The sequence below is a fragment of the Gekko japonicus genome, unplaced genomic scaffold (genome assembly GCF_001447785.1).
Source record: "Gekko japonicus isolate JY-2015 unplaced genomic scaffold, Gekko_japonicus_V1.1 scaffold284, whole genome shotgun sequence".
Classification (NCBI taxonomy): Eukaryota; Metazoa; Chordata; class Lepidosauria; order Squamata; family Gekkonidae; genus Gekko; species Gekko japonicus.
In genome coordinates, this window is record NW_015172012.1 from 53,971 (window position 1) to 74,412 (window position 20,442).

The window sequence follows — 20,442 nt, forward strand, 5'->3', positions numbered from 1 at the left end:
TTGAGTTATGAATCTATGGTGAGCACCTGAGGCATCTTATGATGGTGGGAGGTTTCCTGAACCAGCCTCTCATGGCCTACCAAGTCAGGGATGTTGCCGTGGGACCCCCTATGGGGCTGTGGCTCCACTCGTTCTAACCCTAGTGGGCAGATGGTGGTAGAGCAACAGCTTGGTATGCAGGCCAGGAAAGGCGACTGACAGATTAAGGCCACCTCACACTTGGAGCCGGCATGAGATTGCCTACTAATCCTGGGATGCCTGTGGCAGCCCATTAGGTACACAGTGCCCACACTGAGGGTTGGGATCAGATTGGTTTAATAACTACATCCCAGGTGAGCCCATTTATTGTGTGTGGCATCTTTACTGGGGGACGGTGGGGCAACTAGAGCATGCAAGCCCAAACAACAAGATAACATTTACATAGAACTGTGAATAGACTGCAGGACTGGCAGCAGTTGGCAGACTAATTTTCATGTACTGCAAACATATACACACCCCACTTTAAACTACAGGTAACCGGACACCACCCAAGCTATGTTGTTGTTTTTTAAAATATATATATATATGGAAGATACATACCATAAACCTCTCTCTAAATAGTTTTTCTTCTTTTGTCATCTTGTTATGCTTTCCAACATTATATTTCTTGACTTTGAATAAGTTTCTGGAAGACAGGCTACTAACAAAGAATATACACATGATAGTCTCTAGCAAATAAATATAAAACATTACTACAAAAGGCAGCTAATTCACCTTATTGTTAAAGCCCTTTTTATAAGTGCCCCAAAGGTTCCACTCATGCAACAGGAGTTGCCTGTCCCCTCTGGCTGCTGCTCTTTTTTTGTTGAAAAGTTGTTTCTTGGGGTCATGGGACCCACTGGGGTGGATTGCAATCCAGGGCTTGAGACTGAAGAATTGGGGGGGGGGAATCAACCATCCTTTGCACAAGCTTTCTACTCATGCTAAGGGTTCTTTGAATCTTATTGAAGAGGTGTAACCATTTTAGTCTGTTGTAGCAAAATAAAACAAAACCCTAGTATTCACGTTTTAGCCCTTATGGAAAATCCCTTATGAACGTCATTAATGCTAGACAGAAAGAGAAAGGGTCACTTTTAAATCAAACATACAGTCCTATCTGAATTTACAAATGCGGATATGTGCCTACTCCTGCAGTGTGTACACCAAGGGCATTTATCAGACTGAGATTTTTTCTGGTGTCCTTTGCCATTTAAAAAGATGTAATGTTACATGCCAGGATCCAAAAAGCCACTTCAGGTAAACACATGCCCCTCATTATATCCAGGGGGGGGTTCCTTTTGCTTTCCTTTCCTTTGCTTTGCATTCCCTCATGCCACCACAAGCTGCTCTTCAGAGTCCTTTAGTTCCAAAAGTGGATTGATAAGCAGCATGGAGCTGCTCCTTGAAAAGCTCAGCACCGAACCTCTCCTGGGTAGATCGGGCTGGGTCTAGATCTATGAATGAGCAGACCTTCCCTTTTCCACAGCGGCCTCCCAGGGTACCCTCCATGCTGCTGTCCCTGGCGCTTATGCTGTGTTTTGGTTGCCATCCAAAAGGACACTCTCCCAGGAGTAAGACCCATTGAATAATTTGGGACTTCTTTCTGACTTAGAATTGTTCTGTGCTTATAAGCAGCACAAGAGTATGGATAGAGAAGAACTACTTGGACTATTCTTAGAGTAGAAATATTTTCCAGGGCTAGCAGGGCAGTTTTAGAGGAAGGAGGGAAAAAAACTATCCCTCCCTCCCTGTATCATAATGATATGGAGCTATGACCAAGGATTTGTTCAATAGTTTAAACTTTAACTAATGATTTGTAATCTGTATAGATAAAGCATAGTTGCATTAACAGCAACTGTCTGGAATGAGTCTTTACAGACTAAGACAAACAGTTATTGGTATGGTAATCACTTTCCATTCGAGGCAGTGACATAATGGATACAGAAATGACTTTTCATATATAATGGATTGCTATGAAGTAAAATGAGAAGCCTCCTAATAACATGGACCCAAGACTAACAGCTGTCACTCTGGAGAAGAATTTCACGTGCATGTTACCTGATATGGTTTCTACAAATCAATGGATCACATCAAACCAAGGTAAGTCCCAAATCATACAGAAACAGCACTCTTAATTGCCATAATATTTTGTGCTACAGTCCATATTAAATTATTTATCTCGACATTTACATATTAGCTATATTAAAAAAAACACCCTGAAACAAAAAGGAAGTGCAAACTATTTTGCCTTCCTCAACTCAAGCAAGATAGCAAAATGCCACACTTTCATACCATGGTAGCAGGAGGACTAGAGCGCCACATACAACAGAACATGGAATGGACAGAGGAGAAGATGAATAGTAGCAAACTAGTTCTCTGGGCTCTAGCTCAGTACTCCAGATGTTCTCCATATATAGACTGACTTTAGAGTACACCAGTGATAGCCAGTTGCAATTTAGAGCCTTGAAAGAACTTGCTCAGTCCTTACATAGGGTTGGATTCTGCTCAATCCTCATATAGGGTTGGATACAGACAAAGTTGGCCATTTCCACTGATTACCCCTTCCCACCATAGACCCTCTTCAGGGGCTCTATCCTCCATCAGCAGCATTTTGTGGAGATCAGTAGGCTGCAGTGGAAATGGGGAATGAAAGTTGTGGTTGAAATGATGTGTTGTGCGGCCGAAAGGCCTATCTGTTGTGATTCGCTCTGAGCCCATTTGCAAGGAGTGTGGAATATAAATTCAAAAAATAAATTCTGCAACTGGCAAATTTAGTCTGGACCCAAACCAAGGACATCTGTGTAGTGTTTGTACTAGTACATGTGCTCATGTATTACTATATTTTGAAATAGTGTGTTAAAATGAACAGGTTCTTACAAACAGCATAAAGGGTTAGATTCCACTAGCTTTTTCACTGAGGGCCAAACTAGATGTGATTGCATCCTTGTGGTAGCTACAAGAACATCACTGCCATTTTAAAGCCATGATCACAATGGCCTGAACTGAAGAGGCCCACAGCATGGAATTCATGTTCTGCCTTGATGACCTTTATAAGGGCAGAAAGGCAGGATACAAATTTCTAAAGAAATAAAAAATGTCCCTCCATGACTTTTCAAGTGCCGAAACAGTCGTGGGGGGGGGGGGAGCAACCACAGGGGAAGGAAAAAGAGTGTCTCGGCCATCCACACGAGACCTGATCAAGATTGGGCCCTCACAGCATTTTTAAGGACTTTAAAATGGCGGCAGTGTCCTCGTGGCAGCAATGAGGACACCATCACATTTAGAGGGAGTGAGGTTAAGGGCCAGCATAGCCTTTGTTGGTAGTCAAAGTGTACCCCTGCTCCTTTTTTCAGAAGAAGAAGAAGAGATTGGATTTATATCCCGCCCTTCACTTGGAGTCTCAGAGCGGCTTACAAACTCCTTTCCCTTCCCCTCCCCACAACAGACACCCTGTGAGGTGGGTGGGGCTGAGAGAACTCTGACACAAACTGCTCTTTCAGGAACAGCTGTGCCAGAGCTTGTGACTGACCCAAGGTCACATCAGCAGGTGCAAGTGGAGGAGTGGGGAATCAAACCCGGTTCTCCCAGGTTAGAGTCCGCACACTTAACCACTACACCAAACTAGCTCAGCAGAAAAGCTGGTTGAATCGAACCCACAGTTATTTTAAACTTTAAATTTGTACACTGCTTTGGTTGCTGCTTGCAACAAAGAAATGCAGTATAGAAACGTCCAAAATAAAATAACCAATAAAGGGAGAAGGGGATTGTTCTGTTTAAGGAAGTCAGCATTTGCTTATTACATATCAGCATCTTCACTGCTTCTCCTCCGATCTTTTTCTTTTGACGCGAGGAATCTTAACTTCCAGTTTTTATGCATCTCGTTCTTCTCTCTAGAGAGCAGAGAGGGGGGAAATAGGCTTCTGAATGTCATGGATGCTGCAAAATGCTGACGGCCCAAACAGACAATGGGGTATTGGTGAGATCAAATACGATACAACACAACAGACCTCATTTCATGCACCACTGAATCACAAAAACATTTTCAAATAGGAATCATGTAGTTACAGCAGTACACAGACGTTTGGTTCAATAGGTTGCAAGCAAAGCACTGAGCATCCTTTACACAGTGTTGTGCTACAAGGGATTTTTTTTACATGGCACACATAAAGCAGATTATGTGTTCCAAGCAAACTATAAGAAGAATTTTGAGGCCACAATGTTAATAAAGCCATTTTATCCTACAAAAGACATTTAACACTCAGTTATTCTTGCTGTCTTACTTAAAGAACTACCAGTTCCTGGAGTATTTGAGTTTTCAGCAGTCTTAACCTTCTGGCCTTATCTTTAGGGTTGCCAGCCCCCAAGTCGGTGCAGGGGATCCCCCAATTTTGTGTGCTCCTGCTTGATGAAATCACACGGAAGTGACATAGTCATGCCAGGGACATCACACCACGGTGCTCTGGTATTTTGGACAAAACTCTGTGGTAACCATAGAGTTTTGGCCAAAATACCACAGCATCACCGTGCGACATCCCCGACGTGATGGCATCACTTCTGTGTGACATCATCATGTTGGGGACATTGTGTGCAGTGATGTCACCCTGCCCCCCCCTGCTCCTGGAAAGCTCCCTCCCACCCCCTGCCAGCAAGACCTTAGGACCTGGCAACCCTACTTATCTTGTAAGCCACAAAAATACGTTCTCTGTTGGTAAACATAGCAGCAGCAGCCAATTGTTTGCAGTTATTCCCCTACCCATTTGTAGGCCTGCTCAGACCAGGCTCAAATTAAGATACTGAACCATATGTGTTACTATGTAGAATGTATCTACCAGTACACTGTATATTTTAAGAACCGCACAGTGGTTTAAATGATCCCCCCAAAAAGTAAGGAGAGCCACAGATACTTAAAGTCTTGATAAATGAGATTTGTGCATGCAAGGCTGGAACCATATCAAAAGTGAAACACTGACCATGAGTGAGCAGAGGCAGAATGAAGTGCTAGTTCCTAAGCCCTCACTATAGTAACATGTAAAATAGGGTTGCCAGGTCTTACCTTTAGCTGTGGTGGGGGAGCACCCGCAAACGTCACCCGGAAGTGACATCATCATGTCAGGCACGTTGGGGGCAGGACCACTATCATTTGAGAGAAAAACATAGAGTTTTCCCTTGAATGATAGAGCATCCCCCCACAACGTGCCTGGCGTGATCCCGGCACTTTTGGGGTGGGGTTCCCCCTGGCGGCTGGATCCAGGCTGGCAGGTAAGGGGCCCATGGAGTGGGCAAACCCCCACCCCCCCAGGGGACCTGGCAACCCTAATGTAAAACGAGGTAAAAATGGAAGGAAAAGTCAAGCTATGAAAGCAACAAACAACACCAAAGGGACAGCAGGTTTTCACACTAGGGCTATGTTGAAATTTACACAAAACCTCCATTGATTTTTTTTTTTTAAAGGACAGACAATAATACTTTAAAATTATCTTAGAATTGATATGGTTTAATTCAGAAGAAAGTAGTATGACTATTATGTTAAGGTTATACATTTAATATTTGAAGATAGTAGAATTGCCAGTTTTAATTTAATATAGTCTTTTAAATAAATGGATATAGTATATGGAAATAGAACTGAATATTTTTTACTTTATTTCATTTCCTTCTTTCCCAAACACACATAGATGTAATTCTGGCCTTTTTCTTGAACTAGGAAAAAGGTCAGTTGTGGAAATAAATACAACGGTCTCTAGAAAGAGGCTCTGGGCCGGTGCCCTGGCCTTGGACACTCAGTGTCAATTTGCTGTGGCGACCTCAGCAGGGTATAATGACACTGAGTCCACCATTTTCTCCAGAGGAACTGATCTCTGCTACCTAAAGAACAGTTGTAATTTTGTGTGATTTCCAGCCCTCACATGGAGATTGGCAATGATGGTTCCCCAGAAGGGAATGGTTGGTTTGGAGGGTGGAGTCTATGGCTTTGTACCTGTCCAAGGTCCCATGCCTCCTGAAACCTCACCCTCTCCAGACTCCATCCCTCACATCTCCAGGAATCTCCAGGAACTCCTTCCCAGCCAATCATCAACCTACCTTTATTTCCCCCTCACTCTTCAGCTTTTCACCCCCCACACACCTGCAGCCTCTCCCGTGCTCTGAAGCCCTGCTACGTCACATTGGCTGTCATACGGGGGCCACCTCAGCAGCACATAAGGATACAGAGCCCACCATTTTCTCCAGGGGAACTGATCTCTGCCATCTGGAAAGCAGTTGCAATTCTGAGTGATCTCCAGCCCTCACCTGGAGATTGGACACATTTTACCTCAGAACAGCAAACTGTTTAGAATGTTAGAGGCAAAAGCCAATCAAGTCGCATATGCAAACAACCTCTGTGTTCCGAGGCAAAGGCCAATGAGGCTGCATATGCAAATAACCTCTGTGTTCTGACTGGCTATGAGGGAGAGAGGAACAGCAAAATGTTTAGAATGTTGGAAGTGAGACTCAAGCAATGCAGCCAATGGATAGGGACAGATTCTGACACACCAGGGCGCCAACCAATTCTGGAGCGTGTGGGATGTTCTAGAGAAGTGCCACCATCATTCAGCTTTTGTATATAAGGGAGATAATGTTTATAGTTGACATATATGCTTTATATATTATACATTACCTATACCTTGATAACTGTAAATATTGAAAATCTTTTTCAATTCCCTGTTTCCTTTCTTTTTTCTGTACCCCTTATTTCTTCTTAGAATAAATATGTATTTTAAAAAAGAGGACAGATTTAGGTCCCTCACAGTTAAGCTACTGTTTACTGACCTGATCCCACCACTGATAATTTTGCTTTGCCTTCTCTTGAACTTTAACCTGAACTCTCCATCATAAACCTGTCCTCCTTTGCTTTATCTAACAGATACGTAACTGCTTAGCTGTGGGATGTGAAATCCACTGATTTGGCTAAAATTGGCTATTACAAGACTTTACACATTAGAGGCCTGAAATAGTAACAGTATTGACAAAAGAGTTTTTGTGATTTGAAACAAAAACATAACCTACTTTGTAGCATTTTCTTCCATGTTGACATCGTCATATACCATGTTTTCCTGGGTCATAACATCTACCATCAAAACCATTCAATAGTTAAACACAATAATATAAGCCATTTACTTGATAAACATGGAAAATAAACACGTATAAAGTCCACATTAATCCAGACTCACTAAAACATCAGAGGTCTTCTTTTTAAAAAACTAATAATTGCCTCAGAAGTTAACCATCCACTGCTTCACGTTCAAGAATATTGATATATTATTTTTATAGGAAGAATAGCTGTCTCAGAAACCCAAGGAAACTTGTTACTTGACTGAAGGGCTAGTATAAAGTTGTTCTTTGACGACCTAAGAATTTTCTACTGTATAAGAAAATGAACTTGTAATCCATTTTACTCAAGAATAATACCTGTGAAATAAGCCTTCAAAGTGCTTTTTGAAAATGATACACTATAATCAAGTTTGTATTAGGCAGTTCAAATATGCCTTTGTAGATAACTAAACATTAGTCCTAAAGGACAGGTATACCAAAAACTGTCATGGGTCACAGTCTCCTATAAAACTGACAATGGAAATCAGTCAATTAAAAAAAATTTTAGAAGTTGCAGTTTGACCATTTATGGGGATAGTTCAGCCTAGGGGGCCATTGTTTAGACCCCCACCTCACCCTTTCAAGTGAAAAGATTTTTACCATTGAGCAAATATCCTTACCTAGATTTGGCACAGAACTGGAGAGGTTGCTGGAGGGGGGGAAATAAATTACATGCATGTCAACATTATTTATAAATAGCAATATTGGTTGCATAGCAACTGCAACCAAGGCTTTAAGAACGAATTACTCTTCACCCCCTTCTCCCCACCACAGATACAATCACTGTTACATTTTTTGTAATCTAAGAGTTTTAGAGAAAAAAATGTTAAATGAGCAGATTACAGCAAATGCCCATTATTATTTATATGGATTATTAACCCCTAGTATAAACCATTGTAGTCTATGGTTTATGCTCCCGCCCCATAAAAGTTCTTGTATATATTTAGGAATAGTAGGTCTGGATACATTATTCATGCTGTTCTTTGGGGCATGATTTTATTAGTTACTTTTTGTGGGGTATTAAGAAAAAAAGATTCAGTATTGTGAAACACTTTGATACTGCCATTGGCTAAGGGACTTTGATTTGGGAGTTGGCTTTTATTCAGGGTATCACCATCCGGAATAAAGGCAGTTTGGTGCTGACTCTTCGGTTTGGATCCAGAGGTATCGCTTCATCAACATAACTGCAGTTTATCCAGTGGCCGAGGACAAGTTTCACCCACTGTCTCCTCCTACTGAAAACTCCACCTTTTCCCCTCACATGGTACAGGGAGGCACAAAAGACTATTGTGGGGGAGGAGGCAGGGCTGTTGCCTTCTTTCAGTGCTCCTATGCTTGTGCTACTTGGTTTGGACTTTGTCTATTGACCAGAGTGGCAATTAAATCATAAAAATAATCAGTATAAAGTGGAAGGTTAATAGTAGGGTATGTCTGAGTGAACATCCTTCAATTAATGCTTTCCATCTCAGCTCACATCAATGATCTTATAAATCACCTCTATCAACATGTGCCACTATTTTGTATTACACAGATACTACACACTTCTATTTATCAAAGACATGGTGCAATTCTGCCCAATAAAACTTCTACAGATTTAAAATAGCAAAAAAGTACTAGGGTGATTAAGGTGGAAAGCAAGACCTCAGACCAGCACAGTATTTCTTGACACCAGTAAATCAATTATGTGTGGCATGTTAGGGAACTGCCCCAGCTGAAAGGCATTTAAGCAGTAGGGAGCAGCTGGGCACAAACCAGTTTCATGAGGGGTTCAGACCTGAGATCCCAAGGGCAGTGTGAGGGGGTGGAGAGGCAACTCCACTCAGAGAACCTGGTGAAGTAAAACAGGCCACAGCTTTATTGATTGCAGCCAAAGGAGCATTGGTGCAGCATAGGGCACAGATACAGGCATCAGATGACCCAACTTTCATCCGATGGAACCCTTTCCCACCCCACATGCTAGGGGAAATCTGAAGTGGCAAGCGAGTGGACCCACACGGGTGCAAGCCTCTGCATGGTTCCCCAGCCACCTGGGGGTGGAGCTGGGTGCCAGTCCTCAAGCTGGGCATGCTGCTATGGGGAGGGAAGAGGGAGGGAATGTTTGACAAGGTGAGGCCCAGGCAGCTTGCCTGTTGGCAATTGTGCAGCTCAAAGAGGAGACTGCTAAGCCCCACCCTGCCCCACCCAGAAGGCTCCCAGCCACAGCAGCAAGGAACTCACGCAATGCCACGGCCAGAGGAACAACCACCTTGCTCCTGCCCTGCCCCTCAGCCTGCAGCCACAAAACAGCCCCAGGTAAGTCCAGGACTGCCATTTTCTTTGTAGGGCTCATGCAGGAAAAAAAACTAGTATTTTAAGTTGTTAGGGTTGCCGACTTTGGCTTGGGAAACTTCTTGTACTTAATATTTTGTAAACTTTTTGCACTTATTTTTGTTATTCTTTGTACTGATAATATTCACGGTGAGATAGATTTAAATTGTATAATTTTTGGATTATTGTAGTAGTGTCTCTTTAAATTTAGCACTAAATTCACAGTCCGACTTTGGTGGCTATACTCTGATGCCCCTAATACTGCCATTTCCTTCAGAGAGAAAAACCCTGATCTCTGTACTCTGGTGATCAGGTGTCATTCCGGAAGAACTCCAGGCCCTACCTTGAGACTGGTAAACCCTGTGAACAGTATCATCAGCACCTTGATGTAAACAGATGCTGCTGTGTTGCTTCAAAAGAAATACAAACTAGATAAACTAAATTACTTAAGGAAAGCCAACATCTCTTCATTAAAGAGCAGCATTAAAAAATTAACATTATAAAGCATTCCACATTTTTTGTTCAGTCCTGGATAATGGACAGCCCTGCTTTTGGGAGGTTTGATCCACTGCTAGCCAGCTGGGGAAACCCCACCCCCAAACAAGGACATCATTGCACGATGTCCTCAACACAATGGCATCACTTTTGGGTGATGTCATCATGCCGGGGATGTCATGCGGTGACACTCTGGTTTTTGGGCAAACTCTATGGTTTTGAAGGCAAAAAGCCATAGAGTTTTGCCCCAAAACCAGAGCATTGTGTGCGATGTCGCTGAAGCAATGATGTCAGTTCTGGGTGATGTCATTGCATCGGGGACTTCGCATGTGACGTCCCACCCACCACTGGAACAAATCCACCCACCATGATGGCAAGGGGAGCTGGCAACCCTAGATATGTGCATGCACACATGCACATACACACAGAGCTGAGTAGTAGCCAATTCATTCACTAGATGTGGTAACCCCAACAAGACTGTCTTTGTCACCATCTACTTACAGCCTGCTGGTGGGGCTTACTGCATTGTATGGTTCAGAGAAGAGAAAAAATGAGGATATCAGGACTCCAACTAGCACTCTGAGTTTCTTGATAAAGACCTCAAAAATTAGACACTAGGAACAGTAGACTACAGCCGGACTGGAGTCAGGATACCTTGAGGTAGGGCAAATGCCAGTGCCCAGAGCTTATGGTGGGGCCCACTGCTGTTGACTACTATTTGTGCACCTCTGCTACCATCTCTTTGCATGCCATTCCACATCTGTTTACATGAAGCAGTCTGACACCCATGCTCCCAGCTGCCCAGTGTCACTGGGGAAGGGCATGAGAGTGGTGCACAGTGGAGGCACTCCAGTGCTACTGTTGAAAGTGTATGCATGTGCTACAGGCAACTAAGCATGGGAGGTGGGAAGGCTTGTGAGTGGGAGAAGGACACACAGGCGGGGTGGAAAGGGAGATAAGAGGAGGCCCAGGCTTTCTCCATCTGGGATTCCCCGAAACCTAGAGTGGCTCTAGACTATAGGCCACAGAAACTGTTGAGCAGCGTTGCTGCCCAGCATCCCTACTTTCCTATATGTAGATAGAGTGATAATGACACACTGCCTACCAATCGGTTAGGACAGAATACAGTTTCAGTGCCACTTGCAAGTACTCTAGCATCACGCCACAAACCAACCACTGCCAACAAGTGTAGAGCTGAGATACAACAATAGCAAGGCACAAAATAGTCCTCATTTGGGAACTAGAGGATATGTTCATACTGCCATCTGCTTTTTCTTGTTTTCTAGCTCAAACATTCTTCACTATTAACTCACAGGGCTCCCTGTTCCACACTCGCTTTCCTTCTGCTTAAATGTTGTAAGATGGATATATAACTCCCATTTTGCCTTCCTAAAGTTTCATCTACTGCTTTGGTTGTTGTGCCACTTACATTTTGTTGGAGTGCATGCCATTCTGTTATGAACACTTTGCAGAGATGAGATACATGTCTTTAGAGTGCTGTGATCTGCTATCAAAATTGCACCACATAATGTTTCACAGATGCTTAAAATGGCTGCTTGAAATGACTGATGAACATTACAATTTGTCTTGATTTTTCTCCAAAGAGTAATGTACGTAGATCTCCTTTCCTCTACTGCATCCTTTATGAGGTGGGTTCGGATGAAATATAGTGCCCATCCCAAGGTGGGCATCAAGTGGATTTCCTTTTAATTTCCTAGTGAAATAAACTAGTAAAGAGGAGACAAAGTAACCTAACTTAAGTAACTTAATTTGATAGCTGCCCCATGCCAAAATAATTTTCATACCAGATATTCTCTTTCAGCTGAGCGTTCTTCATTTTAAACTTTTCTTTCTTGAAAATTTTCCCAAATTTCTTTAGTTTTTCTACTTTGTCATTACTAGGTAAAAAGGAAAATATAAGACATTAAAATAAAGACTGAAAGCGATACATAGGACATTTTTATCAAAGTGCCATTTATTAAAGTATCATCGATTTACAGTAGAGTTAGGAGTGTCTGAAGAAAGAATTCCTTCACTCAACAAGATTTAAAAACTGCCACTAGTTTATCATGCTTAAATGGGATTAGACAAATCCATGAAGTAGAGGTTTAAATGGGACATCTATGTTCTGATACAGGTTGCTTCCAAGTACCAGCTATAAGAATAAACAGAGGATAGCTCTAACCACTTGCTCTGAGAACTTCCCAAGGCCATCTGCCTGACCACTGATGAATGGAGATAATCCTAAAATTAGATGGTCTCCACTCTCATTTAGTGACACAGTCCTTCAAGACTTCATGCATCACCTGACGACGCTTAAATAATCATCTTCAAAATGTGACAGGTGCACAGGGGTGTTATGATTTTTCTGTTTGTTCTAAATAATTTTGAAGTATAGAATTACAATAACTATACATCAAGAGGTCGGTTGCAGCTGGGGAATAATTAGTATGGCGAAAAGTAATATGGTTATAATTGAAAGAGGATGTGCTTTAAGCCAATGTTTCTCAAACGTTTTGAATTTACCTCCTTCCTAAACTTACACTATCTTTTGTCTCTCTCCAACACCACCCTGCCCAGCCTGGCACCAATCAGATCAGTGCACATATAATCTTGCAGGCCATTGCATGCATCCATGCTAATAAATCCATATTACCATTAGAATAGGAAAACAGGATTTCTCTGAATTCTTCCCAAATCCATGTACGGGAAACTGGACAAATAAGCAGTAGCTTATTTTCTTAGCCCCCTTCTTGACAAATCAAGGAGGTGCAGTGAGAGCACAATCACCCTCACGAATCCAACGAGTATCCATGAGGATACATTTCTGGAAGTGTTCAGTTTATGCAAATCATGGCTGTAGGCAAGGAAGACTTTCTCTATCTCAGGATTGTACCATCCCCTGCAACTTGGCACAGACAACCTCCAAATGTGGCCTACCCCATTTTCAGTAGAAAGAAGCCATCAGCTTACAGACAAGGAGAGAACTGAGAAAATGTCTACAGATACCCTTTACAAATTTTAAACCCTCAATTGCACAGATTAAAATGTTACAGTTGATATTTTAAAGATATTAATCAAGGCTCGCTTTTTAATTAAGCAGACCTCACAGAATAGTAATTCACGATGAAATGATTTGCTGATTCTGCAATAAAGCACTGGGACCTTTTAAAGTCTGGTTAATACTTTCAGAGCTAAACGAAATGAGTTATTACTGCACTACTACAGTTCTAAAGAACGGAGAGGATATAGAAGTCAAGTGAAAGCCCATGAAAAAGCCGCAAGAAGACTTTATGGGGGGGGTGTAGCGATCACCTTTTTGCAGCTGTAAGGCCATGTGGAAAACAGCCAGTTACTACCTACACCAGCGACCAAATGGAGAATTCCACTACTGTGAGAAAATGACCCACATATTGACTAGCATGTGTAATGCCACTCATGGAAGGAGATGAATGACACAATTGCTGGGACTCCTATGGCTTTAACTCACTAGGTGGTCCTGGCCTTTTTCTTGGCAAAAGTACTAGTACTAGTTTCCATGGTAGCCTTGAACCAGTGGCCATGGTGTGCATGTGCATCTTTACTGCCTTCTCTGAGTCTGACATTAGGAGAGAATGAACATGCTTCCTGTATAGCAAAACTAAAATAATGGTGCAGTAAAGGGACATTCAAAGTCACAGGTATGCACTGAGAGCTGCATGGGTTAAGAACATAAGTAAAGCCTGCCAGTGGTTTACCTAGCCTATTTGGCACCTGGGGCAGACAATTTTTAACACCCCCTCTATTTTTTTTTTTTGTCATCAAGTCACAGCTGATTTATGGTGACCCTATAGGGTCTTCAAGGCAGGAGACATTGGGAGGTGGTTTGCCACTGCCTGGCTCTGCATCGGCCCTGCTTAACTTCTGAGATCTGACGAGATCAGGCAAGGCTGGAGCGATCAAGGTAAGGCCCCCTCCTCAATACAACAAAATTATTTACATTAATAATCGTAATAAATAATCATAATAAAATGAATAATAATAATGGCCAGAAAATAGATTCAGGTGGGGAGCTGTGTTGGTCTGAAGCAGCAGAACAAAGTTTGGTTTTAAGGGTGCCACTGGACCCAGACTTTGTGTTCAGTGGCCAGAAAAGGAACGTTTAAATACAAGAAACATTTCTTGTATTTAACTTGTGTATATAAACATGCCAGTTTTTTAAAAAAATCAAATTCCAGCACGCTATTCCATCACGAGAGCCAGTGTGGCGTGTTGCTTAAAGTGTTGGACTAGAATCTGGGAAATCCAGGTTCAAATCCCCACTCATGCCATGGAAGCTTGCTGGGTGACCTTGGGCCAGTCACATTACTCTCAGCCTAGCCCTGGCTTGGATAACCCCAGGATAGTCTGATCTTATCAGATCTCAGAAGCTAAGCAGGGCTGACGTGGAGGCAGGAAATGGCAGGCCAGCTCCAAACATCTCTTGCCTTGAAAAGCTGTGACTCGATGGCAAGAAAAAAAATCCATCACACCACTCGTGTTCTGAGCAGGCACCTGGGAGGGTTTCTGTTCTCCATTTTGAAGTCCAAGAGCTGACCATCTCAAACATCTACAAGGCATTTCTGAGATCTAGGAGTCTGCCTTTGTACTAATTTTTACTAACACTACCCAAAGCATCACAAAATAGTGATTGCAAGCTTCAACAGACTGGATGCTAAGAAACACACTACCTCCAAAAAAGAAGGTGCCCCCATCCTCTATTGTTCCCAAAGGACTAAAGTCATACCAGATAATCTCTACAGAAGAAAATGAAGGGGGTCATTTTGTTCCCCAACAGAACCAGTACAATGCACAGAGCACCCAGCATAATATTAACAAAGGTTTGCTACTGTACCACTCTTAAATACATTCTGTCCCCAAACAAGGTAGGGATGAGAAGGTCTTGGAGACCAAGAAGTGAAAATAAAGGTGTGTGGGGGGGACATAGAAAATTGTGTGGAAAAGATGGAGAGAAATTAAGAGAGGGAAAGGTTGTTTTATCTTGCTGCAACACCCTAAATATTGCTTTGCAAGATCTGGCTGAGCTGGGTGGAAGGAAAGGGAGAGAGAAATGCTAGGCTATTGGAGAAAATGACTTGCAGGTTGGCAGTTACTGTAACAGCTATCAGTATAATCTGTTAAGGAAGTTTGTTTGAGTCTTGGAGAAAAGGGAAGCTATGCTCAGACTTCCTTGTGCCCCTAGTGGCTGCAGCCAGAACTTCATTTTAAAAATAAAAAGAAAGACATTTGGTTGGAGGCAGCAAGACAACACTGGCTTTGAGGGGCCCCCTTCAGAGGCCTTCCTTAAGCTGCACCCAGGGTGGACAATCCCCCCCCGGTACACCACTGAAGCCTGCTGGATGAGACCAGTCGTCCATCATGTCCAGCATACCGTTTCACATAGCAGCCAAACCACTGCCCTCGAGGGCAAAACAAAGAGGGGAAGAAGAAGAGGAGATTGGATTTATACCCCGCCCTTCACTACCTTAAGGAGTATCATAGTGGCTTACAAACTCCTTTCCCTTCCCCTCCCCACAACAGACACCCTGTGAGGAAGGTGGGGCTGAGAGAGCACTGACAGAAACTGCTCTTTTTCAAGAACAGCTGTGCCAGAATTATGGCTTGCCCAAGGTTATCCAGCAGGTGCAAGTGGAGGAGTGGGGAATCAAACTTGGTTCTCCCAGATTAGAGTCTGCGCACTTAACCACTACACCAAACTGGCTCTCGAGACAGAGGCAGAGATCCTCTCCTGCTGTTAACTCCTAGCACTGGTACTCATAGCCTTGCTGCCTCTGTAGACGGACCTCTGCTCCATCTATCTGTTTAATCTAACCACTTCTAAAGCTATCTGAAGTGTAGTGGGTTAGACGCATGAAGAGAGCATGGAGACTGATGCAGTGATCAGCATAGCTTTACTGGTACACAACAAAGACAAAGAACAACGGCCGGCAGGCCAACTATATACATAACCAGGGACACACCCCTGGGTCCCATTGACGAGTTTGACTCTCCCGCCACGGTCCCATTGGTCCCCCAGTGGAGGGACTAGGATCCTAGTCCCCATTGTTGTCTAGGACCCAAGCTCAGGAGTGTGCGCTGGCCTCTGGTGGCGGTCAGCGGACACAACACTATCTGTGCTCATAGCCATCACTACCTCCACTGACACTGAATTCCATAGTTTAATTAGTTGTTGAGTAAAGAATCATTTCTTTTTGTCTATCCTGAACCTATTTCTCAACAACTTCACTGGGTGCTTGCAAGTCCTAGCATGGAAAAGGGAGGAAAAACTCCCTCTAACTATTTCCTCTACCACAAATAGAATTTTATAAACCTCTGTCTTGTCATCGTCCCCAGTCAACTTTTTTCTATACTTCTAGGAAAGGTGTTCCAACCTCTTAATCATCTCAATTGTCCTCCTTTGCACTTTTTATAGGGCTGCAATATCCTTTTTTTTTTTTTGAAAAAGCTTTATTCGCTCCCCTAAAAAGGGGAGATATTTCGCTAAAAGTTAGAAATAAGGAAGGGTATAAAGAGGGACAAAGAAAAGAGTGAGTGGTATTAATAATATGTTAGTCTGTTAAATTTTTTATAGTCCAATCAGAGAATCCACATTTTTATTTTTATTATTCTTCCTCATCGAAGCTTCTTCTTTTCTTCTAGTAGTTTTAGCCAAAGCAATTAGTATGTTAGTATTGTCCTTCTGGTATCAGTTTGTTCTTCCAAAGTAAAGTCCAATGAAAAAAGAAAAATAGCAGTTTTTAAGCTTTAGAGTTTTCTTCTTTGCTGACATGCTTTTTCAAAAAATCTTGAGCCTTGAAGATGGAGTCAATCTTCTCTCTTTTATCATTAAACTTGAAAACCAGTCCTTCTGGTATCAACCATTTGTAAGTCGTTTGGTGTTTTTGTAAGAAGGTGGTCAGTCCTTTATATTCCTTTCTTTTCATTCTGATTTCAAATGGAACATCTTTCAAAATTCTGATCTGTTGATCCCCGATTTTCAGGGGTGTTGCTGATGTAGACTTTAAAATCTGATCCCTGAGACGCTGTTTTGAAAATTTCACCACCACTTCTGCTGGCAATTTATTTTTCCTTGTAAAATTGGAATAGGCTCGATAGGCCTAATCCATCTCTTCTTTTATTTTGTCCGCTTCAATGCCAACCAATGGTGCAAGTGCAGTTGATAAAATGTCTCTAAGGATCTCCCCAACTTCCTCCCTCAGTCCCTGGAAGCGGAGAATAAGGTTAGATTTTTTCCATTTGAAGCATAAGCAGCTTGTTGTCTTGTCTTTCTTGATGCTTTTCCACTTTTTGGACCTTCTTCTTAACTATCTGTACTTCTTCTGCTGATAAAAGGCATTTCTTTACAGTATCATCCATCTTCTCAGCTACCTCTGTTATCTTCTTTTGCTGTAAACCCAAAGCATCTTCTACTGAGTCAAGTTTTCTGTTTATTTTTTGCAGTTCTGCCAGCAGATGGCGTGCAAGATCAGTGTCAGGTTGATTGGCAGCAGCTCCAGTAGTAGAGGGACTAGGACAGGAAGTCCCGCCTGTCTTCTTGGGCTGTTTCTCTGCTAACTTTCTCGAACTCGCCATGTTGCCGTTTTGTTTACTTTTTTGGAAGTTTTGGATACAATTCACTGGGACAGCTCCCAGGCCTCCGCTCTGCTTTTCACAGCCAGAAGGTAAATCGCTTATTTCAATTCGAGGGCTGCAATATCCTTTTTGAGATACAGTCGCCAGAACTCTCCTGCCAACCTAGCAGTTCGAAAGCAAGAAATTGCAAGTAGATAAATAGGTACCACTTCAGTGGGAAGGTAACAGCGTTCCGTGAGCCTTGGTGTTTAGTCATGCCGGCCACATGACCACGGAAATGTCTTCGGACAGCACTAGCTCTTCGGCTTTGAAACGGAGATGAGCACCGCAACCCTAAAATCGGATTCGACTGGCTTTCGAGCAAGGGAACCTTCACCTTTTTTAAAAAGCCAGAACTACACACAGTATTCCAAATAAGGCTTCACTGTCATTTCATACAAGGTCATTACAATACTGGCCATTTTATTTTCAATTCCTTTTTTATAATTCCTAGCACAGAGTTTGCCTTTTTCACTGCTGCTGCGCACTGGGTTGACATTTTCATAGAGCTTTCCACTACACGCCCAGGATCTCTTTAAATCTAAGTATCACTTTAGACTCCATCAGCATATATTTAAAGTTAGAATTTTTAGTTCCAGTATGCATCACCTTCACTTACTTACACTGAACTTCATTTGCCACATTGTTGCCCACTCTCCCAATTAAGAGAGATCCTCCTGTAGTTCCACAATCCACCTTGGTTTTCACCATCTTGACTAATTTGGTATCATCTGCAAACCTGGCTACTGCACTGCTCACCCAGAATTCCAAATAATTTATGAACAAATAAAATAGCACTGGTCCCAATACAGATCCTTGTGGACCCCACTATCATTCGTCACACAATGGCTTGGATCCTCAGGACATTTCCATAAACTTATAGGATTTCTGTCTGTGAAGAAGCAGAACTTGCTTGCTTCCACATTGCTCTGCAACCCAAAACTTTCCCAAGAGCCCTCTAAAGAGACCCCTCAGAACAACATAGGTGGGGTAGAAGAGTCTTCAGCGGGAAGGCAGAATATATAAAAGCCTCCTCCCCAAACCTTCATCCACAGAAATCTCATGGGATCCAAACTAATGGATTCATCTAAACCAAAGAACAGTGTGATTTAGCTATAGGATTTCTGCAGTCTGTTCCTAGAGCCATTCCACACACCATATGCATAAATTTAAACATATGTGAATACAACGTATCAGGGGTCATTTCCTGCCGGAGCAGTGCTTCAGCAGTAAGGAGCCCAGGGGCAGCCCACCACCATCTGGGAGGATTTAAATGCCTTTCTTCCCTGCCCAATCTTCTCCAGGTGTCCCACAGCTGCGGGGCACCTGGAGAAGATTGGGCAGGGAACCCAGGCAAGTTCCTGCCTTCTCCAGCCAGCCCGCCACAGTGGGTTGGCTGGGAGAGGAAGTGGAGATGGGCAGACATGCCCCCTTTCCCCCCTGAGCCTCTCTGCTTTGGTGGAGAAACTCAGGGAAGTGGGAGGAGATTTAAATGCCTTTCTTTCCCTTCCCCAGATGGGCATTTTAAACATGTCTGGGTTCCCTTCCCCAGAAAGGCATTTTAAACATGCCTGGGTTCCCTGCCCGATCTTGGGAAGATCAGGCAGGGAACCCAGGCATGCTTGCATGCCTGCCCTTTGTCAGGGGGTATGGCATATGTAAATGAGCTATGCAAATGAGCTCCTGCACCTCTTTTTCTATGAAATGACCCCTGTAACATATTATACATCAAAGAGCAATGATAGATCATAGTTCTCTGTTGAGTGTGGACTCAGCTGAAAATCCAGGTACTTATTCATGCAGTATGTAGTGGAGAATACACTGCATAACCACAAGGCACCTGATCAATGAACAGAAAAAGAGCTCAAATAAACTATTTTAACATAAAGACAAGAAACTCACTCTGATTTTGTTGATTTATAGTCTTCACTTTGAACATCCTCATATGTTTCTTCAAAGGTATTACCTGGAACTTAACACAGAAAAAATAACTATCATCAGAAAAGAACTTACCGTCAAGAATGTGGAATTTCATTAAAGAAGAGTTAGATGTTCAGAAGATAAGCTTTAAGCATATTTTTTAAAAGTTGACACTTCCGGTCTGCGGCTCAGTGATGGCGGAGGCTCTCCCCTGAAGCTAGGGAGGCAATCCGCGCTCCAGGGGTGTTGGAGGAGTGCCACCTCAAGTGGCACCCCCAGGTGAGCCTTAGTTAAAGGCTCCGAGCCGGGGGCACTGGGGGGGTGACCTCTTCGATGGCGGAAGCCGGAGAATTGAGGCGCTCCTTTTTGCCCCAATCAGTCCACCCCCTGTGAGGCTCGGTTCTTACTGAGCATAGCTGATGCCAGCCGGGACAAGCAAGAAGGTCAACGAATGAGCGTAACTACAAGGGATCTGTGAGTAGACCGTCAACGAATTGGAGAAAAAACCGAGCGAAAAAGTTCTAAAAGTTAGCTCCCCCCCCAGCAGAAGCGGCATCGGGAGAGAATCCCAGACGTAAACAAACTGAACTGAGACGCAGAGAAAGAGGGGGGGAGGAGAAAAGAAGAGCGTTAAAGTGTGCCAAAGACTTAGCTGTTTTGCGGATAAATTTGCGCTGTTTGAAAAAGGGCGAAAAGGTGTTCCTTAGTGTAAACAAAGTTGAAAATGGCCGGCACGAGAGGAAAAGCAGCGAGACAAGTTGGGCGGGGCGGTCAAAGTCCAAGGATTGAGGAAGGAGATGTGTTCTCCATGTTATCAGAGCTGCTCCGGCCCATTAATGAAAGACTCGATAGTATTAACCAACAAATGACTGCATCCAACCAGAGTTTGGCAAAGCAACAACAGCAAATGGCCGAGCTGGTGAAAAA

The 20,442-nt window shown here is 43.1% G+C and overlaps 1 protein-coding gene across 1 annotated transcript in view; it reads right to left on the reverse strand.

The window, feature by feature from the left end:
- LOC107118035 (chromosome unknown open reading frame, human C1orf168) overlaps nt 1-20,442 on the reverse strand; it is a 67,687-nt gene that overhangs the window by 2,514 nt on the left and 44,731 nt on the right. Inside the window, exons 12-16 of the mRNA XM_015420262.1 lie at nt 19,498-19,567; nt 11,751-11,843; nt 7,764-7,792; nt 7,060-7,120; nt 580-676 (exon numbers count right to left, since the gene is read on the reverse strand). Coding sequence (XP_015275748.1) covers nt 580-676; nt 7,060-7,120; nt 7,764-7,792; nt 11,751-11,843; nt 19,498-19,567 — 350 coding nt within the window. The remainder of the gene's footprint in view (nt 1-579; nt 677-7,059; nt 7,121-7,763; nt 7,793-11,750; nt 11,844-19,497; nt 19,568-20,442) is intronic.